Genomic DNA, 22248 nt, shown 5'->3' with positions numbered 1-22248 from the left:
AAAAAAAAAATCACAGAAACCATTTGAAAAAAGTTTCATTCGAAAACCTCAAACCATGAAGATTCTATGAAAATTCAAAGAACCTATTGCAATAAAACGGCAATTTCATACTTTAACCCCTAATAATAATTGGTACAAATAATCACTAGTGGTATTAAATTATGGACCGGTAATGCTAAATTATTACAAAGGCCAGAATATTGGGCCTGTAGCAGTTTAGAATCAGTATAGAGTGCTAATATCTCAGTACAAAGTACTAAAAAAACCGACTTCAAAAGTACGTAGAATTACCAAGTTTTATTGAAATCGGTTACCGGATTCATCCCCTAGTTCGCCACTATACGGAACTTGACACAGGAGATAATAAAAATCGGTTCTCACTACTCAAAATATATTAAGAGAGACAAACGCCTTGATTTGGAGAATAGCAAAATCAACCATTAAAATAATTGCTCCTTATAATAAAATTTAGACGCTATTTATAAAAACGAATCTTCATACGTGAACAGCCACCCTTAGAGGTAAATGATTTTTTTCAAAATTTAATAGGATCACTATGGAAGTACCCTCTTTCTAACAAAAAATGAATCATGTAAATCGGTAACATACATACAAAAACAACATATAGTCGAACTGAGACTTCCTCCTTTTTTGAGGTCGGTTAAAAATTTTCTAAATGACTTCTACTGAAACTCGAATGCAGGAACTCTTTGTCTAACGTCTCGAGTGTTAATCGCTGGATAGCCATGTGTTTAGATATCTATACAAACTATCAGGTGTATGCCAGAGTAATTTAATGCACTCCAAGGCAAAGGCACTACATAGAAAACCCAGATCGAAACCAATTTAGAAATTTTCAATTTCAAAATTGGTCTAATCGAGATCAGAACCCGGGACCTTTTCGTCGAGCGTCCACAATGCAATCTGTTGGATCACAGAGAATGTCATAGTTTGAGACAGTACCGAACAATTTCTTGTTATTTAACAAGGTAGTAGGAACATTAGTTAAAAAAGTTAAAACATTAAAGTACAAAATGTCATTTTTGTGTAAAGAGTTTTATAAAATTACAAGGAAATACATACCAAATGTTTGCATTACGTTTATGAAAACTGGCTTAGAATTGACTCACGAATAAACTAATATTTGAAGTTAAATAAATTCTTGTACAAAACTATTTGACTCTCCATTCGTATTATTTTTGTTTTAAACCGAAATTTGAAACAACTAGCAGTTATGCCATAATAAAACAAGAGAAGTATGGTAACTCTCGAATGTGTGCCCGACTGTCGTCACGCGCGCCGTGTACAGTACAATCGCCCACATTCGCATAATAATGAAAGGCGCGTTGGGACGACCAGTGTCATGCTGGCATACCACGGCACGTGATTTCGAACGTGCCTAATTGAACAGGCGAGCTCGCGTCACTGGCGTGTCCCATGACGCGATGCGCGCGCTCATATACAGGCCGCGCTACTATGTTTGTATGGAGTTAAAGCAATCTTCTTGGGAGTGACCTTTGATAGTAAACTTCAATGGATTCCACATATATCTTCCTTGGCCAGCAGATTAAGCTCCGCTGCATACGCAGTCCGCACAATACATGAGCTTACCGATGTTAGTACTGCTAGACTAGCTTAACTTAATTACTTCCATAGTATAATGTCCTACGGGATTCTCATGTGGGGTAAAGCAACAGATATTCAAACCATATTTGTATTGCAAAAACGAGCAATTCGTTCTGTGTACCGACTAGGCTCTCGGGTTTCTCTCAGAGAAAATTTTAAGAAGACTGGTATCATGACTGTGGCATCACTGTACATTTACTCAAATATTTTTATGCCCATAAAAATGTACATAATTTCAATAAGAAAGAGCTAAGTCCAAACTCATGGTACTACGATTTCGTTTTACCAACTTAAACAACTGTTTTATGGGGAACTGTATACGTTTTTACAATGCAGCACAGTGTATAACTCGTTCATAAAACCCATTTTACCCTCGACTTAAGTATCTATCCTCGCCTGCGGCTCGGGTGGATATACTCGTCTCGGGTAAAATGACGCGTTTTATGCACTTGCTATTTAGATTAAAACAATACTCTAAAAGTAGTAAATTCTGATTAGTTCAGTTGTTTAACGCGGCTAATGTTAAGTAGGTCTTTTGTTTTTCCTAACGTACTACTTCTTTTTGCGGCTAGTGAGTTTGAAGTAAAAAATGATATATTGATGTTTTGTTTCAGTAAATGACATACAGTTAGAGGAACTATAGTAATAAATGTCAGTTAAACTACTTTTATGGCACGTGTTTTGCGTGATACATATTTTGTGGAGGTTTGTCAAAATGTACAGAATTTGTTAAACAAGTTACAGTACGTTATGGCAACTAATTGTAAACATAATCCAATGAGACTAACGAATATGTCATAAAATGGCACCAGAGACATGATTATAACTCTGTTTCATAAAAAATACTGAATACAAAAATTTGGGGAAATTTGTGGTTACCGTAATTGGGTGAACTACCACCACTAAGATACCCTCCATCCAACAAAACAAGAATAACGAAAATCGGTTCACATATATAGGAGTGATGGCATAATATATGCATAAAAAATACATTAATACATCCTCCTTTTCTTTAAACAGCTAAAATTATAAAATAAACAGGTGTAGGTAATAAGTAATGCTATTAATAGCCTGCTGCGGTTCGCTAATTATAGCGATAAAAAGTTAATAAAATTGAGTAAGTAAGTAAACAGAATTTACTAATTCATAAGTAAGTACAGGGTCAAGAGTATGTCGAGCTTGACACTTAAGATTTAAATCGAACTCTATGCTGCTTACGATAAGAACGCTCCAAGACACAAAATGTCAAGCTTGACGTGCTCCAGACTGTACAAGTTTATTTAGGTATATTTGTATATACAAATAATAGGGTGGGCAAAATTCTGTGCGGTTTTCGCCACTACACAATTTTATACAAAAAAAGCACTTTTTTCTTTTAAAATGGTATGTGGTATGGTGTCTGTGGTCATTTTAGAAATAATAGTTTAGCGCGCATTTTAAGAATAGACAAGAAATGTTTAAGTTTATAATTCATCGTGAAGGTATTGCACCATGATAATGCCAAATAACATAATAATATATCTGTACAAAGCCGAAAGTATTGCGGTTAGGTTGGAATGTATTACCTCATCCACAGTATTAGTCCGGTATATAGATAGACGATTATATATATATATATATATATATATTTAGATTTTCACTTGTTTCCCAAACATAGGAAAAAGTTGTATACCAACATGGCGAATACATAATTGATTGAAGTTTGATACAGCAAAAGACTGTATTTTTCAGATCTATCTATCTTTGCTTTTTTTCAAACAAACTGCGTATATTACTTAAAAAATATATAATAAGGTGTGATTATTTATTTATTATTGAGTTAGGAAATGAAACTATTTTTCTGGATTTAAATCGCGTATGTTTATTCAAACAAACCAACGTTTCGGGCCCTTTGCAGGTCCTACGGTAACGTTTTCTGTATATATATATAATTGACTGAGGTGGTAAAGTTATCAACTAGTTTTGTCTCATATTAATGCAAACCAAGAGTGGTTTAAAAATAGAGATTTTTTCACTACAGTTATAAAAGTTATTAATTAAAAACCTTATTTTTAATTTAACAAAGAACATTCCAATTTACTCTATATCGTTTTATAAATTATTTTACTTTAACAATATGAATTTTTATTAAGTTAAATTTATTATTAATGAATAATGGAAACTGGAATAAATTAACACACTTAATCAGTATTGCAGTTTTAGTATTTGTTTAAAAAAAAATATACGCGATTTAAACTAGAAAAATAGTTTCATTTATATGTGTAACAATCGCGAAAACATAAGAACTCGTTCTTCTTCTTCCTGTCCTTATCTCACGCTAGACCGGGTCGGCACAACATCTATTTTTCTTCCACTCTCCCCTGTCAGCCGTCATTTTTATACTCCTACCTTTCTTATCCGTATCATCTTTCACACAATCCATCCATCTTTTCTTTGGTCTTCCTTTCCCCTTATATCCCTCCACATTCACATCTAGCACATTCTTTCCTCCGCATAACATGTCCATACCATGCTAACCTATTACTCCTCATCTTTTTGGCCTCTGGCACCGCTTTCAAACTACCCCTGATGTACTCATTCCTTATCTTATCCTTTCTCGTCACTCCACACATCCATCTCAACATTCGCATTTCCGCTACATACGCAATTCGTTCATCCTCCCTTTTTATTGCCCAACATTCTGATCCATACAACATGATAGGTCTAATCACGGTCTTGTATATTTTGCCCTTTAGCTTAACCTAAGAACGCGTTATTATTGAGTTTTTTAATTTCACTATTTTCTTTATATTCACATTTATTTTTGTGAAATAATTCCACTACTTTGTTATGATTATAATACAAAGATAGAACAAAAAGAAAATCTATTCGACCTGACGGGACTTGAACCTACCGCGTTATAATGTGACGCTACTCTTACCACCTGAACTACACGTCAAGTTAGCAGGTTGACGAATTTCTTCTATCAATCAAAAAAATTTAAATCTAAATTATTTATTGTTCTTTCGACCTTAACAACTTCTTAACAATACAGTTCACAGGGTACCTGATTAAAGCAAAGAAAGTGTGTGCGTGCGTGCGTGCGGGCGTGTGTGCGCGCGCGCGCGCGCGCGCGGGTGTGTGTGTGTGTGTGTGTATGTGTGTGTGTGTGTGTGTGAGTGTGAGAGAGAGAGATAGTGTGAGTGTGTGTGTGTGTGAGTGCGTGTGTGTGTGTGTGTGTGTGTGTGTGTGTGTGTGTGTGTGTGTGAGTGTGAGTGTGTGTGCCTGAAACGTTTAATATAGGGATGAATGTTGTTTACAGATCTTTGTACTCTGTTTTCTTTTTTATGATACCAAGTGACTGGACGAACAAGTCGTGCGCCTGGTGGTAAGCGACACCCCTGTCCATAACAATTGCAGTGCCACACAGAATTTTAAATAGCAAGGGCCAGACCTTGGGCACTGCTACTGCGCCCGTCACCTTGAGATTGTAAGTTGACTAGTCACACGTGCCTGTAATTTTACCCTTTCCTTCCAAAACCAGAACGCAGTAATGATCAGATTACTGCTTGGCGGCAGAAATAGATAAAGTGGCAGTAGTTCCCTGGATGAACTTTTCACATGGAGCTACACTGCTACTAAGCTATTTAGTGAACTCTAGTAAGAGATTTAGAATGTGGTACATTTTTCTTAAGTTTTTATGTTTTGGTCTATCCAATATAAATATAGTATTTCGTTATTCACTACAGTTACCTATTATTAAATAATAATAGAATGTAGGATTTTATTTATTTAATTAAACTTTTACCATTGGCACATTCACCCTGAGTTTAGAATTTCTCGTATTAACAGAATGCAAGTTACTTTTTTTTACAAGTTACAAGTTAAAAACCTGATAATCTTTTTTTTATTATTATACCAAGTGACGGAAAGAATAAGTTATGCGCCTGATGGTAAGCGACACGCCTGACCATAGCAGTTGCAGTGCCACTCAGGGGTTTAAATCGCAAACATCTGAGGGGCACTGCCACTGCGCCTGTCAAACTGAGACAAGGTGACAAGTCCCATATTCAAAACCGGAACGAGAACGCAGTGGTTTAGTTTCCTGAACGAACTCTTTTATAAGGAATTGATGTTGCATTGTTGTGGATACTGATAGTGGTGGTGAAAAAGATTCATATCTCTGGACAAAGTGTGAATTCCAACAGATAGTAGACCAAACTGATGAACTATTTATTGCCTACACCCAAAGAAGTGCTCACATTCGACTACCAAATATAAATTTTATTATTATGTAATTAAATTGATTTAGGCATAAAAGCTTTATAAATCCAAAAACCATGGGCTCCTTGGTGACCCCGTGTGATAATAAGAAATTTGGTAGCAGTAGAGTTCCTTGTGAAAGAGTTCCGGTTTTTAAGGGTAAGGGTGTTGGTGAAATCACAGGCACATGGGACTTGTCAACTTACGTCTCAGGGTGACTAGCGCAGTGGCTGTGCCCCTTAGATCTTTGCGATTTAAAGCTGTGAGTGTTTGAGTTATATCACTTACTACCAGGCCCACGACTTGTTCGTACCATTACTTAGTATCATAAAAAATCTATTGAGCTACACAAAACGCAGAAGATAAAAATACCTGCCATTGGAACAGCCAAGTAAATATTTCAAGGTGCAAATAGAGTAGGTTTCATAATAAAGGACCTTAGCCCAATAAAGTTAATGGGTCATGCACGAAAAACAATTGAAAGATACAGTAACAAGCGAGTTTTCAATGTCAACCATTTCAAATAGCATAAGTTTAATCGTGGAAATGTTTACTAAGTGCTTTAATGTATCAATGGACCTACATTTATTATAATAGAATTTATACCTACTACAAGTATATTTTATAGAGTACCAAAATCCTTATACGTTGTCCAGAATTTCGTAATCTTAAGTATTTTTTTTTAATTTGCCTCGAAAAGAGATCGTATTCTCCATGTCGGTTTATAAAGAAGGCCAAGGGAAAATACACTCTTACCCTACGCACTTTAATGTCGTACCTATTTTGTAGTCCATAAGTAAGTTATTTAAATAATTGGTTTCTTACTTTTTTTTATAATACTAAGTGACGGGACGAACATAGCTGTTAATTACAAATAGTGAAGAAAATATAAGCAATAGTGTGTATAAGTTGCACAACAAATATGTACCTATGATTATTCACAAGTACTTGTTGATTTTACAAACAATGTGTTGTTCTAACAAATAAAAAAGTGATCGTAAAGAGTAACCGCGATTACTTACTGCGGCTAACGTTGGCCGCGCAACTAAGCTAACTAACTCAGATAATAAAAATGACAGACATCCTAAATGTTGTAATAAAATAATTTAAAGTGTACTCGACCACATACACACACGCACAAATACCCGACAATTTGTGTTGGTAATTTACAGTAACAGTTTGAATTCTGTGTTCTGTTTGTAGTATACTAATTTATTTTTCTACCCAGTATTGTAAACGTATAATTTTTTCATGCGTAGTGAGTTTTTATTGGCTTTTGTACTGCCTTTATCACATTTGTAAAAGATGTATAAAATGCTGTTGAAACTTTGTTGATTCAATGATAAAAAAAAAAAAAATTTTTGGAAATGAATTTGTTTATTCTGGATCTAAATCGTGTATTTGTATGTTTTTTTTTTTCAAAGAAACCAACGTTTCGGGCTCTTTACAGGTCCCATGGTCATGGCTAACAGAGATTGTAAAACTATCAACCAGTTACGTCTAATATCGTATCTACAAAATAAATTATTTAGATCCGGAAAATATATTCATTTTCAATGTGTAGCAACCGCGAAAATCAGAACTTAACATAATAAAAATACTTACAAAATTCATTAAGTACACAGAAAATGCAACTTGAGCGAAGTTATAAACCAGCAGTAAGAAGTTCAAGTTGTAGGGCTGTCGCTTTTTCATATAATCTGGACCAAGTTTCAGAACGAACACCAAATACGTCACAGTCAGCATTAGGATGGGAACTGGGCTGGACATCAGGAACCACTCATCTACGAAATCCTCTAAAAATAGAGAAAGTAAATTATGACATAGTATATAAAATAAAAAAATACTTTAATTATAATTATCATTTGTTTTTCTTTTTCTTTGCTATTATACCGTGTACTTTTGTACTTTAGATATGAAAATAAAATTAATAATTTACAATAGGTATACGAATGTACAAAACGATACTAAAAAAAAAATTCATGAGGGTATGTAAAACAAAGTTAAACTAAAATTTTTATTTGGAATATGCATCAATATTTTTCGTTAACATTATATTTATTTATTTATACATATGGTTTTATTTGTAATATTTTTTAAACATTTCATATAAATATAAATTTTTTTGTAAATTTAAAAAAAAACGGAACTTACCTTGTCCTTTAAAATTCCAAAAACTATATTTTTGCACAGTTTTATTTAAAATATCCGCAGTAGGTACTTTTTGGAACTCCATTTTCAAAATTAAAAAATAAAATCACTCAATCTATTTGCGTCACTGTTTTCGTTAAACTGGATTCCAAATTTAAAAATTTTATTTAAACTTTATGACCGTTCGTGGCGAAGTCTTTTGTCCGAATGGTTTAGTATGTGATTGGGCGTAAGAAAGAATTGTAAGTTAGCCGCGATGACCGGCAGATTCTTTATAAATCAATGCTCTTGACATTGGCGTCACAGGTTTTACATTAATGCATTTTAATAACAGTTGTTGCAAATTGTTGTATGAATTACTTTGTAAGAAATTTAACAATTTAATCGTTTATTGATCTATAGGCATTAATTTAATAACGTCATAAATATATACAAGGAACCGGATCTTCTGTTTGTTAATCGTTAAATACAACGTATGTAACCTTTATTGTTTGTGGTTAGTAATTAATCCAGAGAATATTAAGTTTTAAGGTTATATGAAATAATTTGTTTTGAAAATAATGTAGTGTTTTTATGTGTCACATCTTTAATTTACGATTGCATGTTTCTCTATAAAGAAAAAATAAACGAATGAATGAATTATCAGGCAGTGAGATAACACCAGGGTGCTACCATAAATATTTACCACTTTGTCGTGTGCCATTAGTGTCCTCAATATATCTGTAAAGTGTAAACAAAGTAAAATATCTTGTCGCTTATGGATTAAGGTACTAAAAAAATATGTGTCTCCATTGTTTAATTTGTGTAATTGAATATACCAGTTAATGTCAAATATAGATTCCATACTTATGTACCAAAGTAACGACCTGGAACTAACCACTACATTCATATTGTATTGCAGACTAGAAAGGTATAAAAGTCAACTAATTGAATTTCCAGGTTGAGTGAAAAACAAAACTTTTTAATTGATTATTTTTTACTCTTAATATTTACAATGGTGACTCCATTGGTTAAGTGAAGTTTCATAGATTTGTCATAGGTGGCGCTACAGCAGTTAAAACTATAAACAGATACCTATAACAAAAGCGCAGAAATATTCGTAAAGTCTGCTGACACAGATTGAAGGGGTTTCAATAACTGACTTTTGTTAGAACTAGCTTTTACGCCCTCGAAATTGGAATCCAATTTTCTCATAAAAATGACACAAAAATTTCGAAAAACATGGCGGAACTCGATCGAAAATAGATTTTGGTATTTCCTAAACGATACGCATAATTTGACCCTCAACGTTCAACATGAAATGAGTGGCTGCATTATAGAGAGCGGAATGTCGCAGACGAAGTTTTACGAAAACAACACATATATAGCAATGGAGTGGTTACATTCTCTTTGAATGCGGCAAAACATTGACTTAAACTTAAAAAAAAAAAGACTAGATAGAGGTCTTAATTCATTCTCATTAAAAGTGTTTAGAGATCAAGCATGTTTTTACTAATTACCGAAAACAGGTTTTTTTTTATTTCCAATGGATTTTTTGCGTTCAGCTTCATTTTCAAATTGAAGTTATAAAATTGACCAGAAAAAATCCATTGGTGTTAAAAAAAAATTAAAAACCGGATTTACAGTTTATTGTAATTGGCAAAAACGTGTGATCCCTAGACACTTCTGATGTTTTGAATACAATTGACAAAAACCCAACGTCTACATTAATAGAGTAGAGATTTTAAAATTTATCGTTTTTTATAATACCAAGTGACGAACTAGTGCATCTCGTGCATCTGGTTGTAAGCGACACGCCTGTCCACGACAGTTGCTATACCACTTTAAACCGCAAATAGTTCAGTGGTACTGCCACTGCGCCCGTCACTCAAAGACATAAGTTGATAAGTGTTATTTGCCTGTAATTTCACCAACACCCTTTAAAACCGGAACACAATAATGCTCACATTACCGCTGGCGGCACAAATAGGTATTATATATTGGTAAGATACTTCCCAGCTACTACATTTATATAGCATCCCTATTGGTACCCAGGTACATTTAAATAGTATTTGAACAAAAATATCACCCATTTGCAAACTAATATTAAAGGTAAACAATTATATAATTTTGCCATTTTAACGACATAACAATCTACAGTGTATTTTTGTCTTTGATGGGATATTTTTAGTAACCGTTACTAAACTTATCGATAATAAAAACAGAACAAAGGTCAGGGAACTCTCAATTTATGTTTTATGTCTTTTTATTTCAATTTGATGCCGGGTTTTGAGTTGTGTGCGAAGCTTTCGTTTGTTCAAGTTGACTTCGTGCCTTTAACTAAGTACTTGATTTAAGTGTAGTCCGAGCACATGTTAATACAAATAAAATGGCCTCTACATAATCTTTCTCGTAAAACATTTCATAGCAACTTTTGGTTCAGTTTTATTTTAGTAGCAGTAGCGTTCCTTATAAAAGAGTTCGTCTAGAGAGGCAGTACTTCTCCAGTAGTACCTTACCTATTTCTGCCGCCTAGCAGTAATGTAAGCATTAGGCTCAATTTATATTGCGGAGGAACGGAATGGAAGCGACTTTTTGTAACGATGTTGTACATAGTGTGAACGTTATGGTCAATCGTGTAACGTGCAAACTAGATTGTGCAGTCTTCAGCGGGAGAATTGCTCGCGCAATTGCGAGGATACCGCAGCTGCCTTCGGTGACGCCTGGCGGATCCGCTGGAAGTGGCGCGAAGGCGTCGACGAAATACTGCAGCAATAGCGCGCCTTCTGTAAATTAAGCCTTATTTCGTTTCGATTTTGAATGATAAGAGTGGTTGGTGAAATTACAGGTACATGGGACTTGTCAACTTATACCTTATGGCGACTCAGATCTTTGCGATTTAAAGCTCTGAGTGCCACTGGAATTGCTATAGACAGGAGTATCCCTTACCAAGCGCACGACTTGTTCATCCATCATACTTGGTATCTTTAAAGAAAAAACTTTTTCTATTTATAAATTTACGAATTTATAATACATGCTATTGATCTCTTTGTAAAATCAAAAACATAGCGATTTTAAGTCCGACAAGTAGTCTAATTTTCAATGTGTAGATAATCTGTACACGGTAACTGGTTATTCAGATGTCTTTCCCGTAATTGACGTATGTACACTATTAAGGCAAAGACAATTATCAACCATCAACCATAATCTGAGCCATTGTTTCAAATCCGAATTAATTTATTAAAACAATAAAAACAACTACGTTCACAACAACAAACTTTAATGGGATTTCGAACCGTATCTGTTATAAGCTGAAGAAAACAAAACATCAAAAGCTACTCAGTGACCAATTTCGAGGCAAAAAAAACAACGAACATTGACGTCATTGCTATGCTTTACGTATTTACTGTGTACTATGCAATATTACGAAGTGTTCTAAAATAAAAACTTATTAAAAATATTGTGTTAAAAATTTGATTTATAACCGACTTTAAAAACAGAAGGAGGTTCTTAATACACGATTACTCCGATGTTAGTGAATCAATTTTGATGATTTTTTTGTTAAAAAGAGGGTACCTCAGTAGCAAAATATTTTTCCTCTGAGCGTGGCAAATGTGGGGACAAAACCAGTTTATTGAATTTCACACACCTTCCGTTAAGAGATTCGAGTAAAACTTTGCAAATAAGTAGAGCAATTCCACATATTTTTGAGGTCGGGTTTTTTTAAATAAAAAAGTATAATTACCTGATTCATAAACTTAACATGATCGCACCTTTTTATAACGACTTGTATTTAACGTGCCGCATATCGATATTACAAGGATGTGACTGTTCAAAAGGGCCATGAAAACAACTTTATGAAACCAAAAATATAATATAACAATTTAATAGTTCTGTAATGTGGACGTACTTGGTCTGTGTGACGTACTCACACTGTAGAAACTGGTAAGTCGTTGAAAATATTCAAAATTTCGCGGTATTGTATAGAATGCGAATAAAAACAAATAATGTAATTCGTTGTACTTTGAACTTATTAAGTACTTATTGTTCACATCATAACCCAAATATTGACTTTTAACAAACAACATTTTGGCATTGATCCACCTATGCCTCCCACCGTTTGAATCGACATTCTAGTTGCTCTGCAAATATGATCACTAACTTCTTCGTTATAAGATTTACAGTAAGATGGAAAGACAACTTTGCTTTAACACGAGTATTTTAGTGTAAATACGGAATAATTACCTTACGTTTCGAAAAATATTTGTTCCTATGGCGTATACTTCAAATTGTCGAAGGCAAAGTGTGATACAGAACTAAAAATGTTGACTGTCAGTACTAAAACGCGGCTGTGATAAAGCGACGCCTTACTTTCTCAAACTCGTATCTTATAAACAGCGATTATTTAGGATATGGCAAAACTTTCCATTTATTTTAAATTTCTTATCAAGGGTGTTGATTTGGATGGATTACTTTAAGAATAGGTAAAAGTCAATATGTGAATATGAAGGAAATGTGATATGAAATCAACCTGCAAAATTTTGTACATATAGTCCATTTTTTTTGCATTTCAGTAACTTTGTGCTTTACGATACGAGTTTGAGAAAGTAAGGCGACGAAATGGGCCAATATCCGTTTTAAATAGCGAAAGATAGAGTCCAAAATTATCTTTTAAAAACAATTAAAACTAATTAAACGTGTTCGACTTTCGGAACTTGCCCTGACGATGCAAAGCTGAAATATCTTTAGAACAATTTCAGTATTCGAAAACTGGGTTATGGTTTTTAATGATATCTCAAAAAATATTTTGTAACTGCCTCCGTGGCCGAACGGTTACCTTGACGGACTGCCACGCAAAGGTCCCAGGTTCAATTCCCGGGCCGGGAGAAATATTTGTTTGGCCTACATTTATTTCACTCGTGAGTTTGGGTGTAATATGTGGTTGTCAATGTGTGTGACCATGGCACCCGCGATATAGGGTTTCCCTAGTGCGGGGCTATGTTGAGTGTGTACGTAATTATTATTACTTAGCGGATAGCAAAATACAAGCCGTGGCAGTCTAACGGTTTGACATATCGCTTCCCAAGCAGAGGTCGTACGACGTCTGAGTTTCTTGGAATTTATGTGTGAATTTAGTTTGAAATTCATCATGAGCTCTTCGGTGAAGGAAAACATTGTGATGAAACTTGCACGTTGAAAAAGGTTCACTATAAACGTGGGAAGTCCCCAACCAGCATTGGATCAGCATGGCGGATTGGATGGCACGGCGGCATCTAACAGACTAGCAGTTCTAGCAGTTCTGGCTCACAGACTACACGTCGCTCAGCGAGCTACGGAAAGGTCTATGCTCTGCAGCATAGACCTTTCCATAGCTCTATAGCATAACACTGAAGTTGTGGATAACATCTGTCGCAGAACCGATGAGCGATGGAGTAGACGGGTTCTCGAGTGGAGACCACGTCTCGGCAAACGTAATGTAGGACGTCACCCTGCAAGATGGACCGACGATCTGAAGAAGGTTGTGTGTAGTGGTTGGATGCGGAAAACGGGTGATCGGACACTATGGCGTACACTTGGGGAGGCTTATGTCCAGCAGTGGACTGCAATAGGCTGATTGATTGATTGACTAGCAGTCCACTAAAATTTTTACATGCATTATATATTTTGATATTCTAGTGGTATTCTAGTGGCAGCGCCCATCAGTTGGCACTGCAACTGCTATGGACAGGCGCGACGTTTACCACCAGGGGTACGACCTGTTCGCCTCGTCATTAGATATCGTAAAAAAGACTAAGAAATGTAATAAACACTATTTATTTACACGTATGCGCTGCGATGTAATAAACTTTGGAATATTAGGGGTCTGGTGCACGAAAACAACAGCCCGCAGGACATACCATTCTTCTCCTGCAAGTCTGGCGCACTCTGAGCGACGATCGGTGAGTACCTTACGCTACAACGCGATGGCAAGATGAGAGTATGCCATTGTTACGATAACAAGAAGAAGACTAGGGGCCTATTACAACATTCGAAATACCAACGATAGTCGTTTCGATACCGGACCCGATTTCGGCCGAAAATCGACTTATTTTTATTGTCGACAAATTATCGTATTTTGTAGCAGACCTCGTGTAAACGAATGGTCAAACTAATATTATAAATACGAAAGTTGCTTTGTCTGTTACGATTTTACGCCTAAACCGCTGAATCAATTTTCAGAAGAGATAGATAGGACCTAGGAGAAGGACACAGGCTACCGTTTAGGAATGGAAATTTGTAAGGAGAACCAATCATTTCTCAAGTAAGTTGTGCAGTACCTAGACATGAAGTAGTTATTCTAAGCAGACAAAGTCGCGGGGACCAGCTAAAAAGTCACTCAATTCGATTTTGATGAATAGATTGACGACATTCTAGTGCATATCAATTCGTGCAAACGTAGTTCATAGGCCAATACGTATTAGCATAACAAACAACTTTTATGTCATTGACAAATATTCTATATAAACATAGTGTTTAGTCAGATATATAACACACAAAAGTGGAACATATTTAGTTTTATTCAATGTACGATCATATTTGTTGAATAAATTTTACACCTCGAAAACGCCTGAAAGAGCTATTCCTGGTTATGAAAGAGCTTATGAAGAGAAACCTTCCAATCACACTCAAGCGAGCATTCGTCGACGTGATTATTCTGCGCATCGTTACCTACAAGTACGCAAATATGCTCATTGACCGACAATCAAAAGTAGAAGATCAAGGTTTGCCAAAGAGCAATTGAACGCATGCTGCAAATTAGGTGTAAAGAGGGTGGATAGAATGCGGAACACTACTCTGCGCTCAATGACACGCGTAGTCGATGTGGGCTGGACACGCCTGTCGTATTCACCTATAGTGTTGGGCTCACACAGTCCGAGAACGCTCGCGATGCAAAGCAGATCAAGAAGATGGCGGGATAACTTGGACACGTCCTAAAAGTAACCGTGAAAAGTGCAAGTCGAGAGGAAGGATCAGCAGGGGGGTCACAATATGCTTTGACGATGCTGACCTCCTTTACCGTCATCCCACCTTTTTATCGGGTTTACGAGGGTCCTTTACTGGTTCCTGGCCACTTACTTTTGAATCGTTCTCGAATTCCTTCGACTCTTCCATTCCACTATTCTTACGTTGATTCACCAATCCCATCAAATTTCTCAAAATGCTCATAAATCACCATCGTGTAAAACTCAAACTTCACGTGATTTACTGTTTTTAAATCATATAGATATAAGTATATATAATCCCTTTTGAGGTATGTATGGTCTGGGGTGTTTTATACCAATTGTTCTTTTTATATAATTTGATTATTTTATTGTTACAGCTGTTTCTTTTCAACTTGTAAATAGATTATGTGGACCTCTCCTTTCTTTCGCTAAATGTAGGCCACAAGGCTATTTAAAAAATGCACCTTTATTCCTAGCATGGGCAATAGCGTATTTTTTTAGGTTAGTTTCCTCTATCTAATTTCGGTGGCTTTTTATTTTTTAAATGTTCTAGAACATTATCATGAATATTATTTAATATTTCTAATGTAGTATCCTGCAATATTATTTAATATTTCCCGACAATATACTCGAATACTTAAATAATAAATATTGACACCGAAATAAGATAGAGAAAATTAACCTTAAAATTACCCATTAAAACATATATACCATCGTCTTTAGATTTACAGACAGAGCAACGCATTTATTAAGAATACATAGGCGTGAGTGTAAGAAAGACAAATGTATAAACTATTTATTGTTCTACGTATTCGATCTTTGTATTAATAATTAAGTTCATTTTTTCACTCAATTACGTACTTAATAGATTATTAACATCAAAACCTACCATGTATTTGAAGTGTGTTAACTCATGCGAGTTAACGAGTGATAGATCTTTATATAATATTAAAATAAAATTTACATTAATTTTCATCTACGTGGGGCGCACCATAAGTTTCGGGAATGAATAAGAAAAAAATACTATAAATGGTCAGAATTGAATTTATTGTTTCTCAAAATATTCTCCGTTAGCGTTAATGCACTTTTTCTTATGAATGAACCAATTTCTAAAACATTTATGTAATCCTCGGTGACAATCTCTGAAACATATTTTTCATACTCATCAACATCCTCTTCAGGTGATGAAAATCGTTGATCGCGTAACTGGTTCTTAATTTTTGGAAATAAATAAAAGTCACTAGGTGCCAGGTCGGCATAGTACTCGGGATGGCTCATAAGCTCAACGTTGTTCACCTTCAAAAATTAATTTGTTTGTCCTGGCCGTGTGAGAACTGGCATTATCGTGGTGCAAGATAATACGGCGTGTACGGTTATTTTTACGGAGTTTGTCAATAACTTCCGGCAAACAAATGGTCGTGTACCAATCACTATTCACGGAACAACGATTCTCCAAAGCAACAGTAGCCACATGTCCAGTTTTATTAAAAGAAATAAGCTATTATCCGCTTAGAGACAGGCTTCGTACGCGCTCCACTTTGATTGGTTTCGGCTCATTTCGAAAGACCCATACGCTCGATTGCTGCTTTGTTTTGGGATCGTAACTATAAATCCATGTTTCGTCACCTATTACTATGTCCCATACCAAATTTGATGCCCCTTCGTTGAATCTGGTAAGCATGGCATTGCACCAAGTGACGCGATCCTTGTTTTGAGTCTCAGTCAAATTGTGTGGGATCCACCGAGAGCACAGCTTTTTCACACCCAAATGTTTGTGTAGTATTGATTGTATTTGACTCATGCCTATGCCTAAAGTTGCCCGAATCACATGGTATGTCGCATGCCTGTCTGTTTTGATCATACGGTGCACAGCATCGATGTTTTTGTTGTTCACAGCAATGGACGGGTGGCCATCACGGAATTCGTCACTGAGATTCACACGACCGCGTTTGAATTCTGCAAACCAGCTATAAATAGTCGTCTTGCATGGTGCTTCATCGCCAAAAACAGTTTGAAGCCGAACGAAGCTCAGCTGAGCTGTTAAATTACACTTACAAGTAGAAAATCATACTACGAAAATTTTGACGAGTTAAATCCATGGTGATGTTTGTGATGTAGACAACCAATTTCTAGAATGACGCCATTGTGTGACAAGTGACAGTTAGATGAAATAAACTATTCTACCGCCAAATAGCTCCATGTTCAAATGTTGTAATTACTTTTTAAATATTATATATGTAGTGGCCAGTTCCGGAAACTTGTTGAAAATATGACCAGCTATCAGTATGTTTTTCTAATACATAATAAACACTGGCACAATGTCTATGTGCCAGTGTTAAGTCACTATATTTTTCTGTCATTAACCTTTACGACAGTCTCGATAGGATAAATTTATTAAAAAGATACAACAGTAACTTTAATCACTTTATTCGTTTCATCTTAAAAATAACATTATTATTTTGTACCATTATTAATCAAATTACAAAATAAAACAAATTTGTGTATTGATAAAAAAACTGTGATCAGTCAATACTCAATAAATAATTGTCATCTTAAAAAAAATATTAATTAATTGTTAATTACGCTTAGTGTGAAAAAAAGGGTTAGCCGTATTTCCCATGTATAACAAATCCCGTTGTTTTGCGTAGGAAGTCAAGACTGGAATTTGTCAGCCGTGTTAACAGCTCTGTCTGAAGTTCAGAGTGAAATGACAAAACTTCATTGTGAAATGACGAATTTCATTCAATATTACCGAAACCAAAGTTCAAAATGTATTTTGGGAATATATAATATTGAAATTTTAGTCTAAATGGAGTTCAGGTATATTATTAACAGCCGATCGGAGGTTGCACACTTCGTTTACATATATAATGCTGAAGTCTTGAAATTTTTCGGAAGATGGAAAATATATATTATACTCTAAACTTCAGACTGGCATTCAAGTTATAAATTATGTTGACGTGTGTTAAGAACTCGCCCAGATCCCAGTTCTTATATAGAAGACAAGCGCTGTTGAAAAGGGAAATTCTCAAATTTCGATCACGGTGCAATTTAAACAGACAGTAGCCGTGAGAACAAACGGTTACATCCACAACTGGCTGGTTAAATTACCATTAAAGATTCAAACAAAGAAAAGAACATTATAAGTGATGGAGGGTGGTTAAGTACATAGTTAGATTGTCATGTTTCACATCTCTGTCAATTATATTAACATTTACTTGGTATTGGATGCCTTTCCATAATACATACTTGCGTTAAAATATGGTCCCCAAAGCTTTAGTTTCTTTAAACATTACAAGAAACGCATAATTAAATTCAAAACATTTTTCAAATCTTATAATACAGCGATGGCTCCTCAACTACGTTTTAAATTGTGCGATTGGCAATAATTATTGCTGTAAATATTTTTAAAGCGCATTTTCTCACAGATTTATAAATTCAAACGCTACTATCTACGATATGCCAATACTTAAAATTTGGTATTTTACATATTTGTGAACCAAGATGTTCTTGATAAAATCATCTAAGTTGATGTCAATTATACAAACATACATATTTTACAGTGCAAATGGTTTATCTAACTATAGAAGAGTCAAGCGGATACGATTCGTTAGAGAAATAAAAACTCCAATAAATCGCTCAACTTGCAACTAAAAATATCAATTTAACTAGCACTAACCTAAACTTACATCTATACCTCCCCTTTATACCTTAAGGCATTATAACTCAAATTTCCCTCTTCATCACAATCATCAGTCTCAATGAAACCACCGCCTAGCCGTTGTCTTTAACGTTCAATCATTTCTTTATTATACTATCGAAGTCAACCTTGGCACCAAAAGCCGCATTAGCAGTACGTCTTGAGAGAAATACTTTTCCATTTTTGATATAGTCTCCACATGCATGATTGACTTCGTAAGGAACTTCCTCTATGCCTTTGCAATCACCTTTACACTTTCCGTTCTCTTTCTTTTCACATTCTGGTATGCCATTTGTTGTAAAAACATTATTTTTAACACCATTTCGAGACTTTTGGTATTCCTCTTTAATTTCTCCTTCCGGATCTTTTCCTTTCTTGTAGCTTTTAGTATAGAAATTAAGGAATAATAACAGAAAGATGGTAACATTTGCTGATATGAAATATGTAAATCCAGTTGCGTATTGACAGCGGGGAGAGAAGTATGTCCATGCACAGTATAATAACATCAATACGAATTGAAACTGAAAGAAAAGAAAAATTAACAAACTTAATATCAATGTTTGTTTTGTTTGTTTGTTTTGATGGCCTCCTTGGTCGAGTGACTTGCATACCGGTTTTCACGGTATCGCCATCTCTGATATCCCGGGTTCGATCCCCAGCCGGGTTAATGTACAAAACTTTTCTATGTTGTCTCTGGTCTAGGTGTTTGTGGTACCGTTGTTGTTTCCGATTTCCATAACACAAGTGCTTTAGCTAGTTACTTTGGGATCAGAACAACGTACGTGTCCAATATTACTTTGTTTATTACTTACTTGTTTGCTGTAGATTTCACGAGAAATACAAACATTTATGTATTGTGCAATCTCATTCTATTGAAGCATGATACCGGGTAACAATTATACATATCGTCGCATATGTTACAACAGTAAAATCGAGTAAAAAAATCTAATGGGAATTGCTGTCAGAATAATCTATTTATAATATTATGCAACTATTGTTACGTGTTACATGTTGCTTGCTGCACTTTACGATTTACAAAATGCGAGTAACCTCAAAAACCACAGTTACATGAATTGTTTGAAGATCACATCAACCTACTTTCACATTCATTTGGCAACCTTGTAACAAACTAATAACTTATCATTCAGGCTGTATGTTATAATTACTGCCTTCGCTGATGTTTTAAACAGTATGTTGTTACTTTTTCATCATTGGCTTAGTTTTATAAAAAAATAAGTATATCGACGCTAGAAAGGAATTTTGTCGTATCTCGAAAAATTGAGAAAACTACTTTTTACAATATTTGGAATCAGAAAAACAATCCGCATTGGCTGGTCCAGGTGTCGTGATGCTACGACGATTTTATTATACGACGTCGATATTAAAATTTGACGAAACACACAAAAATTTGAATAGAACTTTACAAGTTCGAGATACGTCAAGATTTCTTTTCCTTTCCTTTCCTCTTGTTCTTATTTATGTTTGATTCGTATTTGATGTGGCTCATTTTCATTAATAACTTGTTACTCAACGAATCTACTTTATTTGCATTCATGTAGACCCTATTGACCACTTGGATCTCGTCCGGTCAGATTTTACTACAATTAACTTTAGTTTTTATAATCTCTGGTTATTAAGTAATAGTTAAGATTTGACGATTGAATTACGGATTAATTTCAGTACGGAGTATTAAAAAACCGACCTCAAAAGGTCGTGGAATTACATCTATTTGTCAAGTTTTATTGAAAACGGTTGCCAAAAAGTGCGCTAAATCTGATTTATCCCCTAGTTTGCCACTCTTAGAGGTGGAATATTTTCTTCAAATTTAAAGGAGACCACTACTGAGGCACTGTCTTCCCAACAAAAAGAGAATCATCAAAATCGGTTCACAAATGCCGGAGTTATGGCTTAACATACATACAAGAAATACCGACGAAATGAGAACCTCAATTTTTTTTTGAAGTCGGTGAAAAACCTATATACAATTAGTAATTAAAAATATCAACACGAAGATACCCGAAGAAGCGAATTTTTATGGACTATATGTTGATTTTGTAACGTACAAACTAGACTCGAGTCCAAATATCATGTCCTGCGTTTTCCGGAGAATACCCATGCAGTTTCGGAAATTTCAGAAGCTACCGTATTGTATCTAGTTTGTACAATACACCATTGATACAAAGTTCATAATGCTTTGTACAATTTCGTTACTAAAATTCGCCTCAAATCTGTTCCGCGGCAATTTGAATTGTTAAAACGAATAACAAATGCAAATAATATTAGCACTTGGCCAAAAAATCGAAAGGTACATAATAGTGCGAAAAACAAAACTACCAACTACCTAATGTTACAAAATAATCTAAAAAGACGCAAAATTCAAAGTTGCTTAAAATCCATTTGATTGATAATGAAAAATCAAATCTGTAATATTTTTTTTGTATGTATGTTACGCGATAACTCCGGTTTTGACGATTCTTTTTTTGTTGGAAAGAGTGTACCGCAGTATTGGTCGTTTTTGAGGTCGGTTTTTTATGTACTCCAAATTGTTACTCGAAACCTAGTGTGTATGTAGTAACCTATAAGTGGATGTTGCCTAGTTATTGACGATCTATGTAATCCATTTCACTGCCTTTTTAGTCTAACGGCGCGCTGATATGGTCATTTAAATATACCCTCATCAACAAAACAAAACGGCACTATTGTCGAAAATTATTTAAAAAAAATATTGTTGACCCGGTTTTTTATTTTTGTATGGCAGACAATTGTTATTTGTTGGATATGCAGCACACTCCATTTGTAGTGTAGTAGTATATTTAAAATTTAATGTTTAGCTCTCATAGAGATAAATTCTAAAAAGGCAAACGATGTACTTCAGAAATTGAGTAATTTGGACACACCCATCGTTCAAACAAACAATATTTTTCATGTAGGAAATTAAACTATTTTTCCGGATTCAAATCGCGTACATATGTTTTTTCAAACACACCAACGTCAGCAGTGAGTACTAAAAGGGCCCGAAACTTTAGGTCATTTGAAGTATATGTGTATAATATCACGGAGAGTGTGCGATGGAATTGCATAATTTGATTCCGCCTTCCCCTTCCCATCATAGGGGGACTAGGTGTATGCTGGGGATCAACCCCTATGTTGTGGATATTTCAAGGATTCACTCGAAACCTTTCGCTTACACATTTATATCGCGAACGGCTATGGAGTGGAATTCCCTGCCTGCAGACTTGTTCCCTGAACATTATAACTTGGACCCTTTTTGGCGAGAGTGAATAGACATTATTTAGGTGTGCGTGTGTGTGTCGACCTCATCGTCACTTTCCACCAGGTGAGATGGAGGTCAAATGCGCAGTTAGTTTTATAAAAAAAGAAAAAAGATCGGAATTAAATAGTTTCGCTTTCTATTTCCAACGTCACAGTTGGATGCTGATAAGCAATAACGTGTCAACCACATGATCATAATTTTGCAAAAATGGCACCAAAACATGTTTTAGTTATTTTTGTTAACTTGTTCTAAAATTTACTTATAAATTGAAAACTTTTGCTACATTTTAGGAA

General features: G+C 35.0%; 1 protein-coding gene across 1 annotated transcript in view; it reads right to left on the bottom strand.

The window, feature by feature from the left end:
• Window positions 1-10664: 10664 nt before the first annotated feature.
• Window positions 10665-22248, bottom strand: part of LOC113236930 (elongation of very long chain fatty acids protein AAEL008004-like) — a 63506-nt gene continuing 51922 nt past the window's right edge. Inside the window, exon 5 of the mRNA XM_026473156.1 lies at window positions 10665-10784. Within this exon, the coding sequence (XP_026328941.1) occupies window positions 10665-10784 (120 nt within the window). The remainder of the gene's footprint in view (window positions 10785-22248) is intronic.

The sequence above is a fragment of the Hyposmocoma kahamanoa genome, unplaced genomic scaffold (assembly GCF_003589595.1).
Source record: "Hyposmocoma kahamanoa isolate Upper Pololo Valley unplaced genomic scaffold, ASM358959v1 92, whole genome shotgun sequence".
NCBI lineage: Eukaryota > Metazoa > Arthropoda > Insecta > Lepidoptera > Cosmopterigidae > Hyposmocoma > Hyposmocoma kahamanoa.
The sequence above is the reverse complement of the archived record's forward strand: the minus strand, read 5'-3'. Positions and strand labels throughout refer to the sequence as shown.